General features: G+C 52.2%; 9 protein-coding genes across 9 annotated transcripts; 3 read left to right on the top strand and 6 right to left on the bottom strand.

Moving 5' to 3' along the window:
• Positions 1-2,615: 2,615 nt before the first annotated feature.
• On the top strand, positions 2,616-4,254 carry cpcA (amino acid starvation-responsive transcription factor GCN4; the record flags this gene model as incomplete). The annotated part of the gene is made up of 2 exons (XM_056620707.1): positions 2,616-3,483; positions 3,545-4,254. 2 exons carry the CDS (start codon positions 2,616-2,618, stop codon positions 4,252-4,254), a joined length of 1,578 nt encoding a protein of 525 aa, XP_056471513.1.
• Positions 4,255-7,161: 2,907 nt separating this feature from the next.
• Positions 7,162-8,995, bottom strand: N7532_008214 (asparagine synthetase domain-containing protein; the record flags this gene model as incomplete). The annotated part of the gene is made up of 2 exons (XM_056620706.1): positions 7,162-8,265; positions 8,315-8,995. 2 exons carry the CDS (start codon positions 8,993-8,995, stop codon positions 7,162-7,164), a joined length of 1,785 nt encoding a protein of 594 aa, XP_056471512.1.
• A 403-nt stretch (positions 8,996-9,398) lies between these two features.
• Positions 9,399-11,877, top strand: N7532_008213 (guanine nucleotide exchange factor VPS9; the record flags this gene model as incomplete). The annotated part of the gene is made up of 4 exons (XM_056620705.1): positions 9,399-10,755; positions 10,813-11,066; positions 11,123-11,775; positions 11,832-11,877. The coding sequence occupies 4 exons, from the start codon at positions 9,399-9,401 to the stop codon at positions 11,875-11,877; spliced, it is 2,310 nt and encodes a 769-aa protein (XP_056471511.1).
• Positions 11,878-12,496: 619 nt separating this feature from the next.
• N7532_008212 (sulfate transporter family protein) lies at positions 12,497-16,069 on the bottom strand (the record flags this gene model as incomplete). The annotated part of the gene is made up of 6 exons (XM_056620704.1): positions 12,497-12,521; positions 12,581-13,788; positions 13,844-14,077; positions 14,129-14,328; positions 14,387-15,730; positions 15,838-16,069. The coding sequence occupies 6 exons, from the start codon at positions 16,067-16,069 to the stop codon at positions 12,497-12,499; spliced, it is 3,243 nt and encodes a 1,080-aa protein (XP_056471510.1).
• A 966-nt stretch (positions 16,070-17,035) lies between these two features.
• On the bottom strand, positions 17,036-17,828 carry N7532_008211 (DNA replication protein PSF1; the record flags this gene model as incomplete). The annotated part of the gene is made up of 3 exons (XM_056620703.1): positions 17,036-17,129; positions 17,205-17,722; positions 17,802-17,828. 3 exons carry the CDS (start codon positions 17,826-17,828, stop codon positions 17,036-17,038), a joined length of 639 nt encoding a protein of 212 aa, XP_056471509.1.
• A 736-nt stretch (positions 17,829-18,564) lies between these two features.
• Positions 18,565-19,739, bottom strand: N7532_008210 (isopenicillin N synthase family dioxygenase; the record flags this gene model as incomplete). Its single annotated transcript, XM_056620702.1, has 3 exons — positions 18,565-18,794; positions 18,847-19,285; positions 19,383-19,739. The coding sequence occupies 3 exons, from the start codon at positions 19,737-19,739 to the stop codon at positions 18,565-18,567; spliced, it is 1,026 nt and encodes a 341-aa protein (XP_056471508.1).
• A 725-nt stretch (positions 19,740-20,464) lies between these two features.
• N7532_008209 (uncharacterized protein) lies at positions 20,465-21,244 on the top strand (the record flags this gene model as incomplete). Its single annotated transcript, XM_056620701.1, has 1 exon — positions 20,465-21,244. The coding sequence occupies one exon, from the start codon at positions 20,465-20,467 to the stop codon at positions 21,242-21,244; it is 780 nt and encodes a 259-aa protein (XP_056471507.1).
• A 510-nt stretch (positions 21,245-21,754) lies between these two features.
• Positions 21,755-22,165, bottom strand: N7532_008208 (uncharacterized protein; the record flags this gene model as incomplete). Its single annotated transcript, XM_056620700.1, has 1 exon — positions 21,755-22,165. One exon carries the CDS (start codon positions 22,163-22,165, stop codon positions 21,755-21,757), a length of 411 nt encoding a protein of 136 aa, XP_056471506.1.
• A 1,387-nt stretch (positions 22,166-23,552) lies between these two features.
• N7532_008207 (uncharacterized protein) lies at positions 23,553-23,768 on the bottom strand (the record flags this gene model as incomplete). Its single annotated transcript, XM_056620699.1, has 1 exon — positions 23,553-23,768. One exon carries the CDS (start codon positions 23,766-23,768, stop codon positions 23,553-23,555), a length of 216 nt encoding a protein of 71 aa, XP_056471505.1.
• Between the last annotated feature and the right edge of the window lie 845 nt (positions 23,769-24,613).

Below are 24,613 nucleotides of genomic sequence, written 5' to 3'. Positions count from 1 at the left end.
AACCTACACTAGTGTAGTAATTCTTATTTTATTCTACGTAACGTTGTCGATGCGATCGTGGGTTGATGGGTCGCCGTGCGTGGAGTGGACCACTGGGGCTGCAAAACATTATGCATGCAATGGATTCGACTCCATCGCAATGCGTTGGCTTCCTGGGGTACATCTCGCGCTGGCCCGTCTCCACTCAACGGGAAGGGCGAGCTTGGCTGGATATTCCGATAGCTAGACATTGTACTCATTCGTAGGGGGATATCCAACCCCACCCGTATTGTCTGGTCTGAAAATTTTATTGAGATACCACGCGGAGTCGGTGCGATCGGTGTGGGAATCATGGATGCGACGCGAATACGTTGCCTACTGCGGTTTGTTGGCCATGTCGATCATGGTGCAATTCCCTTGAATGAGCGTGTTTACTTGCGATAAGTTGTTATGTTGATTTCAGGATTTCATCAGTATTTGCGTAGTACTACAATTTACACCCCTCGGACTCTTCTTGGGCTTCTATGGGGAAACCTGGTTCTGGGTATGGAAGAATAGCATGCACTTGAATGTTCTGTTCTCTGTTTGAAAAATCTAGGCCTAGGTTCTTTCGTTTGTCCTGGGCCCGGAGACGTCGCGTACAAAAAAGCGACTAGGGGAATGACCACGTAGGTGACATCACTATGGGTAGACGAAGAGGCAGACTATCAGATGGGTGACCGCACTAAGCAGGAGATCAGGCAGTACAGTGTAGGTGAAACACATTGTATAAATCGTGTTTAATATGAAACAACAAGAGCATCACATGGCGGGGGTGGCAATCAGCGTCGAAACCGGGATCATACAATACAGTATTTGACCTGAGCTTGAATTAAGCATTTCGATCTGAGAGCACCCGTGAGATGCCTAGTGTGGGGGCGAGATAAGGGACAAGGTGGTCGTGGTAGTAGTTCCTTGTGATTTTAGGTATCCATCATATGTGACACTTTGTGTAGGTAGCCATCCCAAATGGAATCACTTCCCGTGCCACCCGTGGGGTTGTTGCCTACGCTGAGCATGATCTGAGATGTTGTGAGATTAAGTAGGTGATTACACGTACCCATCAAGATTGAGGCAACAGTGTATTGTGTTGTCGAGTTCACCATGCGTGGTTGATCGGACCGACAACTCACGAGCCATGGTAGCAGCTGCTTTGGAGTGCCTCATGGAATCCACAATCAAATTAGGAGTGCATCGCTGAGCCGACGAGTCGGTAGAATTTTCAATGTCAGATGATTTGAATTTGAATGACCAGGGTTGGGCGCATTTTCGCATCCAAGTCAAGTCACGATACCTGAATGGTTGGATATATATGTCGATCCGAGTATGTGATATGGTTTGGAAACCCGGACAAATCTCTCACTCCGGTCGCATGGTTGCATATTTCCGAAACCTAGAATTCGTTCACACACAATCTGTGTAACAATACCTTTTACGTAGGCTGCGCGGTAGTGCGCTGAAGAGCAGCATATGAAACCGGACCGGTGCTGCCGCCAGACACTGGTTTTGGGCCCTCGGAAAATTGCGGTGCAACGGCCCGCCAAGGGAGACTAGGTCAGATGCAAACCCTGTTCTCGATGTGGGGCTGCCAGGCACGAGGCGAAAGGATTGAGATGGGATCACCACCGCTTGGGAGACCAGGACGATAAGAATTGGCACGGGTAGCTTAGCCTGTGATTGTTGCAGGATACTCCGAGTAGTTGTCTCGGCGCTCCAGTTCGTCTCGACGAGACGGTGAGGATGAATGCAACGCTTGCCAGGAGATGTATTTCTTGGAACCGACGATCGAGAATGGGGGGGGGCGCGGTAAAGTCAATTTTCACGCCCTTCGGCAAGACTAAGATCAAAGCAGTTATCGAACGGAACACGGGCCACGGACATAGCCCACCGCGGGGACAGAATTAGGAAAAGATCAGTGGGGCCTGGCAATCGGAGGCAGGTACTTTGCTCCGAGGGTCATTCGTATCAGCCCTTGGGGTACGCCGAGTCCTGGTCCTAACGGGTGCGTGGTTGGATTAATAATGCAACACGAGTCGGCGCTGACTTTCAAGTGAGGCTGCTCGCTTCCGCCTGAGCCTGCGTACGACGAGTACGAGCGTTGCCAAGAATGGATCGAATGAGTACTCGCAGAATGCAATACTCCGAGGACACCAGACGTCATGGAGTACACACTGATCTGCCTTAATCTAGGCTTCCAATGTGGAATGGCGGATGGGCGGGTGCCTGGACATGCCGAACGAGGGATGGTCACTGGTCAATTGGGAACGGAGGAGGAGGAGGCAGACCCAGCGGTACTTGCATACCGTTGCGAGGGGTACATGCGTCGCCACTGCAGATGCGCGCAGGCGCAAGTACCTCGACGGGCCTGCCTTGTACTCGTATGTACTCGAGGACTCCGCCAGCCCCTGGTAGCCTCGAGTGGGGCAATTTGTCTGCCTTCCACCAATAAACTGCCCCAAATCGAGTGTGACTCACACCCCGTGACCTGCGCCGGCGTCAGCCCCGTGCGGCTCGGCCAGTTGATTGGCTGTGCGGCGCCCTCGGCGCACACAGCCAAATTGGCTGACCGCTTAAGAAGTGCCTGAGTCCCCCCGTCGATGCCTGCAATTTTTTTCCTTCCATCCTCACTTTTCACCTCTCCACACCCACACCCACAGAAACATCACGTCTTTTCCACCATTCTGCCTACATTTGACCAGCCTTTTGATTACCTACTGTGCCAAAATGGACGCTTTCTAAGCGACTCGTCTCGACACGCTTCGTCTTTCTCTCAAGAGACAGACATCATTGATCCCACGGGAACTTCGTCTTTTTTCTCCCCTCAACAACCCCCTTCAGAGTCTCCTGTCCCAGGACCTCTGAACTTCAGCAGCTTTCCCGCTAGCTCAAGTTCTCCCAACAACCTTTACCCGGTCGACTTTAAGTCTTCCACCACGGATACCTTCCAGCAACCATGGCTTCCCTCACCCCCGCCCAAGCAGCCACAGGCTCCCAGTTCGAACAACAACAGCAACAGCAACAACAACAACAGTGCGCTAGAGGACTTTGTGCTCTATCCCGCTCCGTCAGCTTCTCGTCCGCAGCCTCGCCCCAGAGACTTGCGTGCGCCAGCACCCTCGAGTACTGCCCTTAAGCCGTCGGCTCTTCAGCCCTTTCTGGCCCAGAACAACCCTCGAAGACATTCCTTCGGTCTGCAGTTGCACCGTCACCTCCAGCAACAGTTCTCTGGTTCTCCCGCTCCGGACCCCAGAGTCAACCAGTTTGCCCAGTCTCCTTCCTACTGGTCTCCATCCAACTTGAAGCACTCTCCGCACCCTCAGGCGGCTTCCGTGCCTTCATACTCGCCTAATAATCGCCCTCCCGTCCCGCCTTTTCACGCCGGAAACACCGATCTTGCCGCTCTCACGAAATACAAACAACGCATGTTGGCATATCGTCGCAATATGTCCACCCCGAACTTCCAAGGTAAATATACACCTGACACTTTTCATTCACCCAGCGTTCATCGCTCATACCCACTCCGCAGACAACGACGCCGAACTCTTCGGCCTGCCCTCGACCGGCCTCCACACCGGCATGGGTTCACCGCTCGACCTCGGTCAGCTCCCGCTGGGTCCCGAGGCCGATGCTGCCTTCTCCCCCGTCGCTCCAACGGGCACAATCTCGCCCAAGGATCTGATGTTCGACGGCTCCGTGCCTTCTTCAGGCACCTTTACGGATCTGAGCACTCCTCCATATGACTCGCCCGCCACATTCAGTCAGAACCCGTCTCCCCTGTTCACTGATGTGGACTACATGGGCCAAGAGGAATGGGCCCCGCTTTTCCACGATGCTTCGACCGCCGGCAACGTCTTCGACGCTCAGTTCGATGTTGCCGCTGCTCTCGCTGAGCCCCAGCAAAAGCCCGAGCCAACTCCCATGTCTCCCGCTCACAAGCGCGTGACCTCTGCAAAGGCCTCGCCCATTCCCGCGACCGGTACCACCAAGCACTCCAGTGTCTCTGGCATTAGCCGTTCGCGCAAGGAGCTGTCACCGATCGACTTCGATCCGACGGACCCGGTTGCCGCCAAGCGTGCGCGCAACACTGAAGCCGCTCGCAAGTCTCGCGCTAAGAAGCTGGAGCGCCAAGCCAATGCCGAGCGCACTATCAGCGACCTGCGTCAGCAGATCGCCGACCGTGACGAGACTATTGCCAAGCTTCAGGCTCAGCTCCGTATCCAGGAAAACTTCGAGTGAAGTTCATGGACATTCCCCAAAAGAGAACAAAAAAAAATCTGCGTTTCGTTTTCGTGATATCTTTAGCATCTTGATCGTTCGTTTTCATTCCGGCCAAAATGGCTCGTTCGGCGCGGGGGTCATGGGTAAAGCCTATCCCCGACGTCTCAATCGAGATGCCAGAGCCAATGCCTCTCTGGATCTCGCCAAAAGTTCGACATGACCGAGGCGTCATGATATATTTTTCTTTCCAAATTTGTCTCTAATTTGTTTCCATTATTTGTTCCCTGTTCCAGCCGGTTCTGATTGTCTCCCTCGCTCCAGTGATGGGATTGACTCGTGGCTCTTGCTTGTTTCTCAATATTTTTCAATTCGAGAATTTCTCATAGCGCTCCATCATCGTACTGTCAGTACTGTAGAAAGAAACTTAGTATGAGGTAGACTTGAGACCGTAGTGGGTGGGACATGACCCAGCCAGCGATCAGCCTAGTCAATGCAATGTACTGAGTACATATGGCTCTACCTAAATTTTGCTTTCAGAAAGAACCTAAGTGTAGCCATGGGCACAGACAAATAACTTTAGAACAAGCGAGCTTCGTCTTCCATCCTAATTCCAATCGCTACTCGCTGCATACTGCTAAGATATCATTTCTCGTATCTTCCCGTCCCGTCTTCCAACTCTATCTTCTCGATATACAAATGACCGTTGAGACTGTGTCAACTGGCCATCCGCTATTTTTATTTACGAAACAACGTCACATAAATGGCCCCTACGCTATGCCCTTTGACAGATCCCCGAATTCAAAACGTGTTCCTGCCGCGCGGGCCTAGGGACCTGCCGTCTTGCATATCGATCTCCACTGTTTCTTCTACCAGCCGACTTGATGTCATCTCATTGTGGCTTTCACTATGCTACATCCATAGTGATTTTGTATGACATTGAATCTTTGGATTAGATTGATTACCCAGTAAAGGCCTTGGCCCTGTTGCCAGTCGATGGCCGATTTTGAGATCTGCTGCTTCATAATAATCGCTTCAGCCTCTCCTTCATGGCCTGAGAGCTGCGTCTGCCGACAAATCGAGGCTGTGACACCAGCCCGCACTGGATTCTGCGGTGTGATAGACATGTTCATCACTGATAATCGCGGTTAGTGGTATATATAAATATTTATATCAGTGGTTATCATCATTTGGGGCCACCTTGACAAGGCTCACGTCCTGCTAGGCACCCCCCCCCCCCCCCCCCCCCCCTAAGAGGAGTTCCTGAGGTCTCAGTTCCCTCACAGATGCTTAACACTTTCACCGTCTCAACAACCATTGTGAACAATCTCACTTGATCTCATTTAAACACACAATAAGTCAATCTCTGTTAATGCCAGGAGAAATCCAAGCCTGCTACGCGATCCGCCGACAGGACGAATGCCTAAGCCAAGAGACGACAAACACAACCTGGGATCCGTGGGTAGTCTACTGTCCGAATTCATTATCGCCGAAAGAATATGGAGACAACGAGCAGTGCGACGAGCATATTAATTATACCGGGCCGGTCCCGTATAACTGCGCCAATTCGACGTGGTCCCTTTGGTTGCATGCGGGATACCTTTGCTGCCAATAGGATCAAGGGGTAATTTTGGGTTAGCGATTCGGATAATTGGGCGTATAAATCCTATGGTTGTGGGAAAGAGAGACTTGTTCGCAAGAATGGCAGCTTGACTATGGCGGAGCTGCAGTCTTCATCCAATATGTCATTTCATCTTTCCCTCGCATCAATCGCGACTAACTCGTTCAAGCACCAAAGCCAGGTCCGAATAAAGGAGCCATAGCCGGCGGCGTGGTCGGAGGCGTGTGCGGGTTACTTACAATATCAGGGATGGTATGGTTTTCCTTCGTCGGCGCCATCGTTCAAGCGCATTCAACAAATTCGACGAAACCTCACTGCACTCGCCCAAGACCCGCTCACAACGGACGGGGGAATTAGGAAATGATCATACCGGACACGGAGTGAACGAATTGGCGGGGGATACCGGCTTGCTGGGTGAATTATACGACCCTTCGCCGATTCAAAACGAACTTCCGACTGATGATCGATTACGACAGGAGCTGGCTGGTGGTCCTCCTCAGGGTGTAAAAGTGAAGCAGGATGCGCCGTGCGAGCTTCCTTGATGCGAAATACCCTGCGATAAATAATAATGAGCACTTTGCGAGCACTTTGCGGAATCGAGTGATATGTTCCATGTATTCATGTCCACTTTCGATCAATGTTCGGGACGATCTATGCCATCCGAGCGACCTGTCAATATCAAAACTCAGGCGAGATCTATCTTTGCAATTCGGACTGGAGTGATTCTGGCATATAGTCCAGCTTTGGGGTATGAAACCCAGCAAGGACCGTCTTGGATCTAGTAAACGAGCATATAGTAGTAGTACGGGGGTACGAACGACCCCAGAGGAGGCTTTAGAGACAGTGCAAAACCCCGCGAGGGTACCAGCTCAGACTTGCCTTTTCACCTTCATGAACCGCCAGGCCCTTTAAACCCAGGTCCTCACCCCGTCCGTGCTTATGTTCACACCGAAAAGAGAACGCGCGCACGCTTACAATTCATTCCAATCCAAGCCCCGCGCCGTCCTTGGACTGCTGGTGCTCTGGATAGAAGAACGAAAGGAGACGCATGCGAGCAATTCAGCTCGACAGTGTCGGATGGTGACCACCTTGAACTCCGACACAGATAGGAGAGGCTGGTTAGGGGATGAGGTTTCAGAAGTATCTGTTTCCATGTTTTGTCATCATCGCTGGTTTGGAGATTTGGTCCTTGTGCGGGTACCTGGTAGGTGGGGGAGGGGCTGGGAGGTGAATGGAAGGAAAGGAAATGGGAAGAATGAGGTAAAAAGGGGGTATATTAAGGGAAAAAAAGGTTTAAGAAAGTAAATTCATGTCAACGCATCACTGCCTTTCGTTCGGCCCTTCTCCATCTTAGCGGTTCTCGCGCCAAATTGTATAGCTCGTTTCTTCTCACGCGCAACCCGATGCAGCCCCAATCGGAGAGCTACAAGTCGGAGTGCCATCTTCTCGAAATCGATGCCAGATGTGATCTCGGCTTCATCGTCCCCGCCGTCACAGGCGGTTGGCTCTGCAAGACCAAATCCGCACTTTTCCCAGACAGGCAAGCGCAAAGTCCATGCGACAAAGTCCTCGTCCAAATATGGGAATCGAGTTTCTCGGCCCCAGTGTGAAAGGACCCGATCGTCGCGACCGAGGTTGCGTTTCCCGAGTCGGCCGACATCGAGTTGGATCTCTGCAACAAGTCCTTCGAAGCCGCAGCGGTTGAACGCAACACCGTGACGGCCGTATCCGGCAAAGAGTTCATCGGCGCCAAGACCTGAAAGAAGAACGCGCGCCGTAGTCGTATAATTTTCTGGTTTTGGCTCTGCGCTGACGTCTGAGGTGGAGGTGTGAGTGGTTCCTTGACCACGCGATGCGAAGTACAGGGCGCATGCGATGGAGAGATCCATTTCAGTATTGTGAGGTCTCATGAGACGTTTGACTTGATCTCTGTGTGCGAGAGTTTCGTCGTACGGGATGTTGATGGCGATGAAGCGCCATGTGCGACCTGGACAAGCCTTTTGGAGCTCAGCAAAAGCCGAGCGACCTGTCATTCGGTCGGGGCATGCCTCGTAAACAGCGGTAGGATCTGCAGGGGGTGGAGATGATGAGTTATGGAGGTTCGACCTCGCCGCAGCTGCTACGCGAGGATTCTCAAACGCGACATTGAGAAGATCTATGGGTTCAGTGATGGGAATGATGTCGTGTGAAAGACGGGCGAGGAGGGTGCAGTCGAGTCCACCAGAAAACAGGACTGCAATTTTGGCGCTTCTGCCTTCGATATAGCCTGGAGGCTCAGGTATATCGTCAATCCGCAATGCCAGCGACTGGTTGAGTCGGAGCTGAAGCTCTTTGATCACCGGGGTATCAAGTGCCAATGGCGGCGGTTGTGTTTTCGGGACCGACATATTCATCGGTGGAATGGGATTCTTCTGTGAAAATGTTAGAGTGAGATTCCAAAATTGATAATTTCAAACTCACAAGATGTCTTGCTGGAGGCGAAGGACCGGAGCTCCATGGTAAGGTTTCAATCTTGTATCTCTCTTCGATTGCAGTTGGAGGATCTTCTTGCTTGGCGAGATCGATAAAATACACCCCACTGAAACCAACCTCCTCAAAGACAGTCGATGATGAGCCATCGCATAAGCTGCATATCCTCAGAGTGCCATCCTCATCTTGGCCCTGCAGGAGGGATCTTCGGCCGAGGCAGTCTCTGCTAAAGAATATCCGTGAACTGGTTGCGTCGTAGAACACGAAAGCAAATGGCCCAGATATACTTGCCACAGCTTCAGATATCCTGTCGAGAGCCTCGTCACGATCGCAGTCCACAGCCCTCAAGAGCAGGTGGAAGACAAGCTGTGTATCGTTGCCCGTAACTCGCTCGCCGGCAATCTTCCAGGCTTCTCCATTCCAGCAAAGTACCGATTGCGTGGTGGGGTCCACGAGTGGCTGATTGTAAACATGGCCACCTCTCAAGGACAGGACTGTCGAGATGAATGTGAGGTGGTGCGACAAGTGCTGCGACACTCCATCTTGCGCCGGGACGCGTTTGTGCACCGTATGAGTTTGGCAGCTGTCGGGTCCTCGTTTTTCGAGCAAATCCCGCGTTTCTTGATTCGGTAACGTGGAGCTCGACGATAGTGAGAAAAATATCCCACACATGATAGACAAGTGCTGACCCTCATTGGCGGAGGAAGGTGTGTTGGTCTCGGCGATTTTCTTTTTGATGCCGCCCGCGTATCTTAGTCATCTCTATAGAGTCAGCCTTGTGGGAGTTCATGTCTTCTTTTGAAAGGCAATCTCTTTAATTGAAGAATAGAAGCACAGCGGAACAAACTAGATCATCGCAAACGCTTTACAAATATCCACGAAAAAACTGGATTATCGAAAACCCCGCATCATCCCCGTGTAAATCCACCCGCATTGTATGCCATGACGGAGCAGTTGCTGGCGGGCCTCGGCCCAATAATGATCCGCCCATCAATATGCGAGACTCAGCTCTCTCACGCGCCCCCTCCAGATCGCTCTGAACCTATCGTCGAGGTCTGCATGCCGGATACAGCTTATGTCGACTACCGCGCCCTCGTCCTCCCCGCATCCCGGGCAGCGGGACGACCAGCCTGCCCCTGAGGTGCCCCAAACCTCCACTTCCCCAACCGGAGCCCCCGAAACGCAACATGAGCCCTTGATTGAGAACGTGCAACCGAGCGGGGCCAAAATGGAGTGCACCACGGAATTAGGTGCTCCATATCACTCGAATGAATTGACAAACGAATCGGTCACAACTGCGCAGCCGCCCGCACCAGCCCCGTCTCAGCCGGACCTGCTGGCGGGACAGATGGAAGGGCTGTCAGTCTCGACGAAGAATGAGGCAGAATCTCTGCCTACTTCTCAAGCCAATACTCCGCCGCCACCTCCGCCACCAGAGAAGGACGAAGCCTACGTGAACTCGGCCGCCCCTCCACCTCTCGCGATCCCGACAGCTAGCGAACCGAACTTCACCCCAAGCCCGGAAAAAGAGCTGCCAGATGTACCTGGGGAGAGCGATCCAGAGTCAAAGCAAGCGATAAAAAAGGATGAACCAAAGGATGACAATGACTCCCAACCGGAGATTCAAAATATTATGGGCCAGTTTCAGGACCCTGCGCGAACCACCGATCAACAAGAGATCATGTCACCTCGATTAGAGCTGGCGGAGCAATTTCGTGGACACCAACATTACTTCCCACCCCGAAAGTCAAGCCTGGAATCTGCGCAGTCTGCCGCGACTAGACCGTCAGTCACTTCTCCACCGAGCACACAGCATCATTCGCCTGGACCTCAATATCATCATAAACCGAGCGGTCACGACGAACCACCCCCATTGTCGCGACAATCATCATCCTCAACGGTCCCACCTCCACCTGAACCCGAGCCAGAACAACGGTTTGATTTCCACCGATTTTTAGAACAACTGCGTCACCGCACCGCCGATCCCGTGGCCAAGTTCCTACGGTCATTCCTTATGGAGTTTGGAAAGAGACAGTGGATGGTGCACGAACAAGTCAAGATTATCAGTGATTTCTTGGCTTTCATCACCAATAAAATGGCCATGTGTGAGGTGTGGCGCGATGTGTCGGATAGCGAATTTGATAATGCCAAGGAAGGCATGGAGAAACTGGTGATGAACCGCCTGTACTCCCAAACATTCGCGCCGGCCATTCCAGCTCCACCCACCATCCCAAGAAGTGCCAGTCGCAGTCGGAGGAGGGAGATTGAAAGGGCTCATGGTCCCTGGCGTCGAGGCCAACACCAGGAGGATATCGAGCGTGATGATATCCTGGCGCAGAAGATTCGCATCTACAGCTGGGTTAGCGAGGAACACCTTGATATCCCCCCTGTGAGTGGCAGTGGGCGCCGCTTTCTCAGTCTGGCTCAGCAAGGTACGTCATTAATATCTTCGAAAATTCTGTTCCTGTTTTTACTAACTAAGAATCCAGAGCTACTGAAGATTAATGGCTATCGAGCACCTCGAGACAAGGTGATCTGCATATTGAACTGCTGCAAGGTTATTTTTGGTCTTTTGAAGAACACCAAAAAGGCCGACACTTCAGCCGATGCCTTCGTCCCGCTTCTCATCTATGTGGTGTTGCATGCGAACCCCGACCACCTCGTCTCTAATATCCAATACATCTTGCGATTCCGCAACCAAGACAAACTCGGCGGCGAGGCTGGTTATTACCTTTCCTCACTGGTGAGCTTAATCGTTTCCAATGATCCTGTCGCGATATTTGCTAACCATTATCATAGTCTGGAGCCGTTCAATTCATTGAAACCCTAGACCGAACGAGTCTCACAGTTAGTGATAAAGAGTTTGAACAGCATGTCGAAGCTGCGGTTATGGCAATCGCCGAACAAAACCGTGAAATCGAATCTCTACAAGAAAAGCCCTTGAACCAACCAAACACTTCCCATGATCCTCAGTCGCAGCCCGGACCAAGTCGCAAAGATGCTTCTCAGTCAAGCGACGACGACACCCCTGCGCCAGTCGCCGGGCTTTTGCGAACGATTCAAAAGCCCCTAACAACAATTGGCCGCATGTTCTCTGACGAGACAGACTCCGGTCCATCTCAAGAGCGGACAACTCAACCAGCCGCAACTCCACAATTGGCCCCGGCACCGCCCCGTCTGACTCCCAATGTCTACCAACCTCCACGCTCCAGCAGCGAAGGGAGACGCTCTGGCGATGAGCGTGCAAGACCCTCGCAAGAGGGTGCAAAGAAGAACCTGACTCGCGTACTCGATGCCCAGGACGCCGCGGCACGACAGGCTAGCGCTGAAGATGCCGAAGCCCGGCGCATCCAGCGCGCTGAACATAACAATGTCGTTGAGACTTTGTCCAACATGTTCCCTAATCTGGACCGCGACGTCATCGACGATGTGGTCAAGATGAAGGAAGGACGGTATGCTACGTCGAATCAAAATCCTCACTCGGTTCATTGCGCTAACGTCTCATCAGAGTTGGTCTCGCGGTCGACGCCTGTCTCGCTCTCAGCGCAGAATAGTGTATAGAAAAGATTCCCCCAACATCCCTTTGGCAAGACTCACATTGGAGGATTGTTACTGGGTGATAATTGATGACTATATTTGGCATGCTGTAGCTTCTATCTTCCTCTTTCCTATCCAATATCCCTTTGGAGGGTTTCGGTTATCTACTGGTGGGCGTTGATTGTTACCCCAGAGAGGAAACGATTGGTGCGGTGTCTACGACCAAATCCACGTCTATACATCGAGTATATTTCTTAGCGACCCAACGGAATTGTATCTTGCGGGTGCGTTGATACTTAACGATTATTAACGATCTTTCCTATTTTCATTTGTTGTAGGTCATAGGTCATTGAATATCGTAACGACTCTACACTAATATACTGGCAGGGTCTCACATACGACTGCGTAGTTGACTGTCAGAGATAGACACCCGTCGAGTCAACTGTGAGACGGACAAACACACCACATTCCAATGTGGGTGGTGGCATTTTGCTGTAAGGGTCATTTAGCATTTATGTAGCTATGAGGATGTACATTGAATGTATGAAGCAACTCTCTCTCCAATAAATGGGTTTCGCTCAGATCATTTCAATCAGAAGAAGCAATGCACATGAGATCAGATGCGAATCGGAGGCCTCAAGCAGCCATCGTCAGCACGTACCTAGGGAACCAATTAGTTTCACATGCACGATAGTAAGATAAATGCAATCAGACACTTACGAAGTGATACTGTCCATCCTCTCCGTAGTCAACTTCAAGCTGACAGTCAACAATTCCCGCGCAATCCGTGGCTCTTTCTCTTGCATTTCTTTCCAGCGCTCGTCACTCAGACACCAAGCGACACAGTCATGCTCGGCCTTGACTGTTGCCGTACGACGCGTGTCACTGAAGAATGGCAGTTCGCCGCAGGGCCGGCCCGCGACGACAAGCTCAAAGTACCGACCTTGCGGTAGATCGTACTCGCAGCGCAGCATGCCTGATTCGAGAAGATAGAAAGCACGTGGGACATCGCCTTCGTGGTAGAGGATTGTGCCGGTGGGGAAGGACTGGCGTGAGAAGTAGGCGCAGACAGGGAACCAGAAGTCTTCGTTCTCGGTTGAGAGGCCTTGGAAGGTTTGGAGGAGGAGTGGGAGAGGTTGACGCATGGCAGACCAGGCTGGGGCGGCCATGAGGGCTGTTTCTTGCTCATGTTCGCGGATTGTGGTTGTTGCGGCCCGCTGGAGGAAATGGCCCCGTGGCGAGCTGACTATGTTGTCTGTGAGGCTGGGGTGAGATGTTGGTGGGACGGGCACCGGGACTTGGAGATGATTATCGTCATTAGGGGTAAGAGGTCCGGTCGGTGTCTGGATGAGAGCTTCTTGGCGGTTGTAAAAGATCTTCAAATAGTCGTTCTCGCAGAACTCAAGGGCTGAGTTGAGATCTTCGAAAATTGGTACCCCAGAATCGGGTTCGAAAAGGCCCACGTTCTGAAGGCTTTTGCCGACGTCACCTTCGACATTGAGACCAGAGATGGTTGTTTGGACATTGCGCTTGCGAAGAATGCGGTTGATGCGTGTAAATGCCTCGGCGGCCGAGAAGTCCAATCCATAGACACGCGAGAAATCCAAAATCAAGAAGCGAATGGGTTGCTGCTTGAACGCTTCCTCTTCAATCAACCCCCGCATGGTATTCTCGACACTGACAATTGTGCCGAAGAAGAGATAACCACCGAGCTTCACGATGAAGGTCTGCTGTCCAGCTTCGTGCAGGAACTGCTGTTGGATGGGAGGGCGCCGAACCGTTGAGCCCGCAATTTCTCCAGAGAATGTTGCTCGGATGGCAGACTTGCGAGAGGTCTGAACCACAAAGTTGACGCATGCTAGGATAATGCCAACCAAGATACCCATCACGAAATCAACAGCTCCCATGGTGGCAACAATGATGACCACCTACAATTGATTAGTACCAAGCCGAGTCCTTAGGAATAGAGTGTCACAAACTTACCGTCAGGTACTCAAGCTTCGAAAGCTTGCCCCAAGTGTCTACCAATGCCTCCTGCAGCAACTCAATGCCTAATAGGAAAATCAGAGCGCCCACAACCATGACTGGGATGAAGCCAATGATCACGGGGCCGATGACCAGGATCCCTGCAGTGGCAGCAGCCAGCATCAGACCAGCCAGGCGAGAAGTTCCACCACTCGCAATAAAAAGCAAGCTATTTGTGTAAACGAGATAGTTCTGTCTGCGTCAGCCTGATCATCTGATTTAATCCCCGCAGAAGTAACATACCTGAATGCTCCCCGCAAATCCGGAGAGGGCATTAGTTACACCGTGTGCCATAAGCTCTCGATCCACATTGAGGTTATCTTCTCCGGTAGAGATGCCAAGTGCAGGGACATTGATAGGGACGTGAAGAACTCCAAAGAAGGTCAGCGCAAACATGGCCGGGATTGTATCGGCAAAAGCAGTCCAATCGACCGCAGAGAAATCTAAATGTGGTTAATGGACTTGATTTGATAGAGAGCGATTCAGCATAAAGTGACTCACCATAAAGGGTATAGAAATGGTACCAAGGATTATTGGACGAAGGCGCGTCAAAGACCCATCCTTTCTGATGCAAAGAATCCATAGAAATGCTGGCACCGAGAACGATGACGTAGAATAACACTGCCACCGCAACGAAATAACCACCAACCAAAAAATTTGACCGTACGAAATGCTTCAAAGCAAGAAGACCAACCGCGAGGGACAAGGGGATTATCCAGAGAGGAAAGGTATCGAGATGGAAAAGTATCTTCAGAGTATTGAGGTTGTACTCGAGAGAGCCAGGCAGCCGGGCGGAAACCTCGACTCCGGTTTGAAGGAGAAAGTAGCCAACGCCACCAATGCAGCCGATAAGGATGTGTCGAGGGAAGAACCCAATTAGCGAACCGAGCCCGCAAATACCCATCAGGAAGAAGACCAGACCAGTGAGCACGGAGCTGACCGAGAAAGCCAAAATCGTGGTTGCGAGTACCGATTGGGGGTTGTCTTTACCGACCCGGTTCATGATAGCAAACGCCATCTGATGGAAGAATGGCACAACCTCAATCATTTCACTTCCGATTCCTCCTTTGAAGATCGAGCCTCCACAGGAGAATACGACCTGAGAGAGAATGGTGCTGACGTAGAACATCGATATTCCGTCCGCGCCAAGGTCGGCAAATAGTGGTTCTCCTAGTGGAAAGAGGATCATTCCGTAAGATAGGGCATCGAGGATGTTCAGAAGAAGGCCGAGCAGGACAGCCGGGATCAGACTGACGGGCTGAACCACGCCCTCACGCCATATGGCACGCCTATCCCATGATTTCGGATTTGCCAGGATCCGAGACCACTTTGCCAAACCAGCGGTTCCTTTGGTGAAGGATTTCGCTGGCCGGTGAGTCGTCCTACCCTGATTCTCAATATCCTCGACCGCACCATAGCCATGTGGAGATCTGGATCGAGCCTTAGACAGCAAAGAAGTCCGCTCCGAATCCCGGGGTTCCGGCTCATCCAAAATAGTCGGTAGCGGCGGGAAGGGTGTCTCTTCAGTAGGTTTGGAATAGTCATCCACCGGATCCGGGGATGTGTGGCGCATCATGTCGGTCAAGACCGAAAAGGAGGAGGTAGGGTCCGCGGGAATAGAGCCCGACCCGATCGAAGACTCTCCTACCGTCGGATAGGAGCTTGCGATGGCATCCTGTGCACTCTCCGGGGCGGAGGGATGTTGGCGGTGTTGCTCTCGGAAGATGTCTAGGCTGGGAGGCAAGCTCGTTCGACCGCGCGAGGGTTTCTTATTTAATGACAGACCGTAAATTGCAAGCTCTGCGGTCTGCTCTCGTAGGCCGTTTGTCGCATAGTGCGCTGAGTCTGGAGGAATCTCAGTGGTCAGTAAATCGCTCGAGAAAGATCACAAGGCGAGTGTGAGAATTGCGGAGTGAGAGTTCCATCGGCTGTCGATTTTGGGCGAAACATACCAGTAGCTGTATTGAAGGAACGGTGGTAGAACGAGCGACTGGGCGTCCGCACACTCGAGCCGTTATAGCTCGAGGGCTCCATGCCGGCACCGGGGGAGCTGCCCAGGTTTGCGTGTTCCACCGGGGAGGAGGCCGCGATGGGGAGGTCTGCATCTCGATCGAAGCCCCAATTGCGATGTGACAGGGCAGAGGCGCGCGAGTCGCGCCGAGCTCTTGGTTGTAGCACACCCATGGCCGCGAGTCGCGCAACGGCGATAGTCCAAAAAGGTCGGAAGATTATCGGCCACTAGCGCATGCAGCGGCGTTGGGATGACGCAACGGGGTTCAACGGGCCATGGCAAGGTAAATGGTACTTGGGGGACAGGGCGAGAATAAAATACGAGAGAGGCAATCGAGTGCTATCGACAGCACAATGCTTCACGATATCTGATTTGATCAGAATTGAGAATCGGTGCAAAAACCTGACACTGTCATTGATAAGCGCCCTCGCGGGGCTAAACCGCTTGCGGGCTGCGATCCATTCGGGGCCAGCAGGTACCGCCGAGATATGTGCGGGCCCTCTCGATTTGCCTGGCCGAAGTACCTCTTATCTCTCCAACGCCGCACGGCTCCTGACACGCCCTAAGGCACTGCACGCACCTAGGAGCCTCCACCGGCACAGACAAGCTAGTCGAGGCTGTCTCACTATGGCCAACTAACCCCACGTGGTCCTAGCTGTCGCTGCACCCTCCACCAGCTCACCACTCAGCCTTCACTACTCCTTCCCCCGATCGACGCCATGCAGTCGGCTAGTCGCCATTCCGGATTTATTCCTGAGCCTCGTGCAGCAGTCGACGAAGCCACGGCTGCCCTCGATGCATCAAACTCAATTCCTTTACACAAACACTTGACTGCACAAATGCCTATCTCTACGGTCCACCCTCCTCGAAGGTACTTCGTGTTACTTGGGAGTCGACAATACGCCGAGTTCGGTTCTCCGCATGAGTGGCGTGGGCCAAGCAACACCACGCAGAGGATCGACGACCAGGCTCACAAGAAGTGATGGAAGAACTGCCGTCGAACAGATGGTCAAGACATAATGCATCACAATCACGATTTGGTCGCCATCCTTTATCCTACGGATGGCGGGGGTATCTCAAAGTACAGAAACTCCTCACGTCGTGCCACAGCGGTCATGCCATGCCGCACTCCCATCTGCCTAGGTCAATCGCTCCAGGAAGCCTTGTGCAATCAGTCGCTCGACATCCCCTTGTCGGACATAGAGCTGGCTGTTCTTGGTCAAGTTGATCACTCTGTCGCGAAAGACAGCGCTGGGTTAGCCTCCGGCCCAATCCAATCTCACGTAGAGTCTAGAAAAAGTAACTTACCCGTATTCCGTCTGGATCTCCCCCGCATCCTTCAACACGCGCACATCAATGAAGAGGTCCTTCGGCGGCTCCAAGGTCCCCGTCAGATCGATGTCCGTCCACTGACCCTTGTACGCCGCCAGCATGTCGCCATATTGCCTAAAGTATTCTTCCTCCTCGGGGCTCAGCGAGCTGTGTCCGCCGGTGCCCTGAATGGGACCTCGGTCTTCTGCTGCCTCGCTGGGCTGCTGCTGCTCCAAAATATCTACTCCGTTCCAACAGAGCTCTTCAAGCTTCTCGGTCCGCACTCGGTGGTATGCGAGGAGGCATCGCTTGTTCCGACGCATACACAGGTGGTCCACCAGGAGCGCACAAGCGACAGCGGGTTCAGCGGAGGGATTGAATGCGCCCTCAAAGGGGTCGAGAAGCCGGGCTACATCCCGGTCCAGGTCGCGGACTTCGCGAGTCACGGCGCGGACGATCTCGGTTTGGTAGGGCGGGAGATGGGCGAGCGCTTGGGTGCGCTTCGCATGTTGGACCTGTAAACAGAATCAATGGCTGGTTCTCATATTGAATGACCCAGCTCGGGTAAAAGATAGTAAAGAAATCATCACGTACCAGTTTGTTCCCAAGTTCGCCGTACATCGTAGCCACGCGATCAGGGTCGCAGGTGAAATGAGGGACACGCGCGACCAGCGCGGATCCATCGCGCCCGGACGCCAAGTGGTCTTAGTCAGGTGGGGATCGACAGAAATGAAGTATGGAAATAGCCTGGGTGGGTTAGAGGATGGCGAGGGGGAAGCAGAGCGACCAGAGGAAAGAATAGATATGAGAAAAGATATGATGGATTGGATTCAGAGAGGCCGTAAGGGTTTGGTTGGTTGAGACGTTGGCAACCTAGAAAGTGCGGTTTACAAGATCGAAGGGAAACCAGAACACCGCTATGGATGTACGAGTCTTGAGCCTGAATAGGGTATCAGGCATTCGATAATGAACAAAATGAGCACCATTTCTTCTCCAAGCAACCGGGTAAGCCGATCAAATGATGAAAAAGGAGGGTCGCGTCGATCGGAGGTAGTGTAAGTCCGATGACACTGTGCGACAAGGCATACGCAAAGCACAGAGGCCAGGCCGCGAGGAACAAAAATTGGAATAATCAAAGTGTTTTCCGGATAAGGCATTCAGAGATTAAGCTGAAAAGAATAGATATTACACTTGATCTAAGCCAAAAGGCAAAGAGAACTGGAGAAGGAGAGAAAGGGAGGGAGGTTTTTGGGAAGTGGTTGATAGTTAACTGGTTAATTTTAGTATAACAGTGTTTATGAATATCTATTTTAGAAGGCCTTATGATAAATTGATTGAATGAACAAAAGAATTACTCTCAATATTGCATAGAGGCTCGCATCTGATTATACCCAGCCTGCGTGATAGGTTCATACTTGGGCGGCTCGTTGCTGCCCATACAAGAAGAAATGCAGGCGATCACCGAGTCAGGATCTGGCGATAGGAAATACGGGATCGAAAACCGTCTACGAGTCATGCGCTGTTTACCCTCAAATCGATCCGACAATGGCGGTAGCGTAACGCGATGGCTAGTTGATCGTAGGTGATCTATGTTTGTTAGTGGCAGTTGGTTGAGGCGAACAGTCAACAGTCCACGAACCATTGCTCCATCTCTGCAGTAGATCTCCAACATTCATTACTATTGCATTCTTGATGGGCGTTGCTGGCACGAATTTTCCAGGGCTCGTCACATCCTCGACTTCCAGCCCGCCACAGTCGTCCTGGAAAAGTAGAGTTATAGAGCTCCAGTCTGTATGGGCGGGACAACGTGCGGCTCGTTCTGTTTCCAGTGCCTCGGCGGGAACTGGAGGGTAATTGAGAAGACGCAGTTGGCCGTTATGCCCCGAGTGCTTCTTTAGCAGATGATCCTCGTTTTCGAGTCCCATGCCCACCGCGAGTGCTTGAAGGATCTCGCCTCCTACGCGAAAGCAGTCCCAGTAGAACTGTGTCATAAATTGACGGAAACCAGGGAGTGCTTCATCCGGAATCCACTGGTTTGGCTGGGTAGAATTCTCATCGCTACCGATGTCGTAGCTCTCCTACTGGCAGTCAGCAGGGAATCCTAGATTCGCGCAACCGGGCCCTGATGGCGCCATCGCAATCCACTGAGTGTTCCTCCATCGCCCTGCTGCTCACCTTTATATCGGGAACTTCTCTCAATTGCTGCGCCCGCTCCTGGTCATTGTCAGCACTGATCGCCTGCGACACTTTCTCAAGCCCTGGCCAGGAATAGCCTCGATGAACAGCCCATCCTTCGGGATGAGGCGCCTTGAGTTTTTCTTCTTGCGGCAAGTCAAAGAAGCGCAGGGACCATTTAAAGGCCTCGTCGATTTGATGCTCTGGTAGTGAATGATTGACGATGTAGACAAACCCCACTCTTTTGCAAGCGGCGACGATATCCTGTGCGATTTGCAGACGACTGGGTCCGCCGGCGGCCCACTTGGCAAAGTCGACGACAGGAATTGCTGATTCAGAGATCGGGGCCGAGGCCATGGTGGTGAATTAGTATGTGGCTGTTGGGTTGGAGAGATGAAACAGCGTCCGGGCCTGTCGGTGAATAGGGAGGGGAACATTGGGAGCATTGTTCAGACTGTCAGACCCCTCGTTTTAAACACCCGCAGGTGCAGCCGGCATGTCCAATGGGCCAGAGGTCGACTCGATCATTTCATCGAATATCGCCGAGCTCTATGGGAATCTTTCATGTCGGATTAATTTCAGTCACACCGACTCGGGCCATCCGGAACACGTTTTGAGTAGGCAAATCGCTTTGTCGTGGGGACTGGAGGCTGGAGGCTATGCTGGTTGGGCATCGTGCGACTGGTTGCTGTGGCACTAGAGGGATCTGCCGGTGGGGAATCGAGAATCGCCGTCGCAACTACATCATCCCCGTCCATCTCAGGCCGATCGCCTCTGCCCGATTTTTCATTCTCGAAAATACTGCTTCGAAACTTGTCGGTATGCCCTCCAACCCCAACGAATTGTCCAGTGCCTTTTCCCCTCACCGCGCGCCTCTGCTGACGCCAATCTTACTCTTTCGAGTAGTTTGTTGACATCCCGTCCCAACTCTCGATAAGCCCTCACCACTGCCCTCGAGCCATGCCATTTGGCGGCGATTGAATTGAAGAACGATAAATTGAGCTATAACTAGGAAATCGCTCGGTCGTATCACATATATCTCCGCATAATCCACCCCGACTTCTCCCCTCCTGACTTCGAGAATGCGGGCGTCTTGGTGGGTCGGGATTTGGGCCACATTCCTGCCCACGACCGTATTATCAATCGAGGCAGAGCCCTTCTCCTTGCCAGAACAAGGAAAGCCCAGCCGGAGGGCCTTGGAGGTTCTCCGGCTCCTGCGACGAGACGACGACAATTGTCCCAGCGGCTACAATGCGTGCTCTGACCTGGGCAACTCCGACGCCTGCTGCAAGAGCGGGACTCGGTGTACGACCGATGCGGCAGATAACATCGCTTGCTGTCGAACGGGCGCAAGCTGCACAGGCAGTCTGACGGGGCCATCGACCGGTTCGTCCGAGACAGGGAGCAGCTTCATGTTCCCTCAGGGCACATCTGCGACCACAACAGCCGAGGGCACAGCTGCGTCCGTCACTGGATCAACGGTTGATGGGGCATATCCATTCATCTACGTCCCTACAACATTTGCCAATCACGAGAGCTGCTCTTCATACTACTTGCTCTGTCAGTCGGAATATACCCAGTGTACTGGTAACTTGATGGGTCGATACGGAGTGACGGTTGGCGGTGCCGGCGGTGCAGGAGTAACAGTTGAAGCCATCACAGGATCTGCGCAAGCGACCTCGATCTGCTCCAGTCTAAGTGCAAAGGCCTGCCATGGCCTTCAGCTGCACAACTGTGCCACGGCGGCAACGGGGACAAGTACGCAGGATGCTAGCGGGAACGCCGCCATTCCAGCACGGACATCCAGTCTCCACGACTTGGCGTTTGGGCTGATCGTTGGAGTTGCGGGGATGTTCGTTTAATGTGATATGATTTTGGACATGAACCAGGCGACGTCAAGTTCCTGTTGGGCTCCTCTCTTTTTGATGTATATTGTTCCGCTGTTGATGACCCGATTTATGCTGTATGGATACATAGCCCGAACCATTTTGAATGAACTCAATCATGATAATTTATCCTGCTATCTATTACCTTTGAATGAAGCTGTTTTGTGGGGCCTCCAGCACAGACTGGACTATTGGTTGTTGGGCTGCCTGCGCAGCATCCGAGGACAACTTTGGGCTTCATCTGGATGCTTAGGAATACGTATTGGCGCAACGGTCATTCCGGCAATTACGGAAATTGTGTGATATTCTCTTTACTATTGCTCCGCGGTGATCTCTTTCGTAATAAAATAAATTGAAGAAACAGGTGCGCATATGTCATCGCGTAAAGCTGTGTAAAGACCTGGAATCCATTGGACGGTAAGCAAGATCAACATCAAAGCATCTTTCTCAGTCCCCACCTGCACGACATATCTCACTTCCCAAGAATCAATCGCCGCCACCTCCTCCACCACCGCCCCCTCCTCCATCTCCACCACCACCCCCGCCTCCATCTCCTCCACCACCACCACCACTACTACAGCCGCCGCCGCCCGAATCACCTCCACCATGACCAGACCCATAGTCGCCGCCATAAAAGCCACCGCCGCCGTTACCTCCACTGCTATATCGAGAGCGGTGCGGTCGCTGGTATGATGAGGTAGTCGTACGGGGCGGTGTGATGGCTTTATAGGGGGGCACTTCGCTACGGGGCGCGGTGTTGACTTGAGGGTTTAAGACGTTGTACTGTTGAGCGCATTCACGCGAGCGATTTTCCTCTTCTTCGCATTTTTGTCGGTCCGCTTCTGCTTTCGCAGCAGCCTTTTTCTTCTTGGATGACCCGAAACCGAAGCAACCCATGGTGAGTCTGTATGGGATGTCAATGACAAGGTGAGAAATGAAGTGATCCTAATTCTCACTTCTGATGAACGATGAGTTGCGCTACTAAGTCTCGTGAAGTGTTGTCAGTCCGACGATCAGATTCGATTGCTGTGTGTTGATACTGGATTCTTGATACGTCTGCGTCAGCCGTCCCATGGTTTATATACATCTCGAGTCTTTGCTCAACGCCCCACGTGCCGCCGCAGTAAGCAAACCAAAAGGGATATATTGCCCGGGCAAAGCTCAAAGCTACAACAGTATTGCACCTACACCAAGACTCGAGTGTGTATAGACCGGGAACGCTTTTCTTGGGCGCTCGTTTGCCGGGTTTACCCCGGGGCGGCATTCGTCTAATTTTCCTCGTTTCCGCTAAGCCGCGGTGTGCCCCGGTGGAGCCTCGGAGGCTGAGGCTCACGCGGGCAATGCAGTCATAATTCGCAGTGCAGATCGCCGTTTATCAGGCGCTGATTCGAATTTTTGATTGGTCCAGGTTGCATTTACCGTATGACGCTGAGATATGCACTCGTGTTGGCTTCACATGTTGTTGACCACGACGCAATATACTTTTTATATCAACGATATACGCGCTGCGCCTCTCCCAATATGGCAAGGGCAAACATTTAAGGTATTTAGTCCTATCATGGGATTCAGCCAAGGCTCACTGCATCATGGAAACTACAGAGAGTTAATAATAATGGGATCACTGGCTTGTGTGCTGATAGCACATGCACAGTGAGTAAGGGGAGCGAGAACGAAAGGCTATGGGTTCCGCTTAAGCCCGCTCACGATGCCTTAACCATGCCCTGAATGTATCGTACCGGTGTTTTTTTCAATTCTGAGTAAGTCCGTATACATAAATTTTTCGGATCGATTGATGTATGTCTATCCAAAACATGCTTTCAACTTTTCAACAACAATGGTCAGACATTCACTAAGTCACGTATGACTTGTCCTGGGTGGGTGTCAAAGAAGGCGGCTCGAGGACCTTCTTGATCGATTTCCAGCCAAGGCGCAGAACATACAAGCTCAGGGTACCAATTTGAACCATAACGTGACACAGTAACAGACAAAAGTCACAGATGGCATCCAAACCATACGACGGGATCGAAGCCCATCGATTCCTTCATTTTCTCTGCAGATTTCATATCGAGTTTGGCATCCTCCGGAAGGTGTTTTTGTGACTTTTTGAAGGCCACCGGGTTCTTCAACATGAAATCACCGAGCTACTCCAAACCGTCAAGAAGAGCATAGCGAGTAGCTTCCAGAGAATATCGTAGATCCAGGCGCAGGAATAGCGGAACGTCACCGAGGCCCCACGGCGCGAGTGGCTGTGTGCATTGCTCACACGGGATGCCATCGAGTCATCTCAGCGGCTCTGGCAAGCCACAATCAGACGACATATCAAATACGTGAAGAGGCCAGTGGACAAGATGGGGCTGGTAGTCTTCCAGTTGGGGTCAACGAAGTCGAGGACTGCGAAGCCCAAAGAGGCGGTTAACCACACAACGAGAAACCTGATGGTGATGAATGAGTGAAATCGACGGTGAACCTGATTGACGAGAACCGCGAAAGTAGGAGACATTTTGATTGTCTTTCGTTGCAAAGCAGAGACGTCGGATGGAAGAGCGAGACCGAGAAAAATTCACTCCTGCAGACTCTGAATCATTATTAACGGTCATTGCCTTTTTTTGGGCCCTATTTATTCTCAATCCACTCTCTGATTTGCGGCTCAACCTGAACGGCGTGGATTCTTTTCCAGTCCGAGACCGAAGTGTCTTGTCATTGCTCAACACAGTTAGCGCGCCATACAGTTCACGTGACTATTTGGGCGTGAACGCAGGATCTCGCTGTACGGAGTACCGAAGCTGCAAAGCCGTGTCTGGCATTTTAGAAGGCATAATCTGTCGGTCCACGATGGCTGCTAGCCCTTGACCCTGTGGTAACTGGCAGTGTTCATTGGACGGCAGCCATCGAGCTCCTGCACCTAATTCGTTCTTATCACCAACATTGATGGATCTTCGGGCGGACCATAGTCACGGATGTCTGATCGTTATTCACGGCAGGGTGTTGGATGTTTGGAATGCCATCAGTTGCTTCCGACTGATCTTTTGATCAAGACAGAGCCAGCGTGGTACCTAGTAGTGACTCAGAATCAGACCGCTGGATGAATAGCAGCCCAAAGAGGGCTAAACCTGTTGACGAGTCGAGGGTGTGGGGCTGATGGAGCCCGACCGAAGCCAACTCTTGAAACCTCAGTGATCTCAGTCGGTGTGTCCTGCCAATGTGCAAAGTGCACGAGATGCAGCAGCGGGCGAGACCAGAGAAGATGCGTCGCCTGGTCTGTGCAGCCCAAACCCAATCGCTGTGGGGCGTTCCAAGGCCAAAATACCCGAGGAACTCTCTAGTGCTGGGGGCGTGGTTAAGAGG

This window comes from Penicillium argentinense (genome assembly GCF_028826775.1).
Source record: "Penicillium argentinense strain IBT 30761 chromosome Unknown utg000009l_segment0_segment0, whole genome shotgun sequence".
In the NCBI taxonomy this organism is placed as follows: domain Eukaryota; kingdom Fungi; phylum Ascomycota; class Eurotiomycetes; order Eurotiales; family Aspergillaceae; genus Penicillium; species Penicillium argentinense.
The sequence above is the reverse complement of the archived record's forward strand: the minus strand, read 5'-3'. Positions and strand labels throughout refer to the sequence as shown.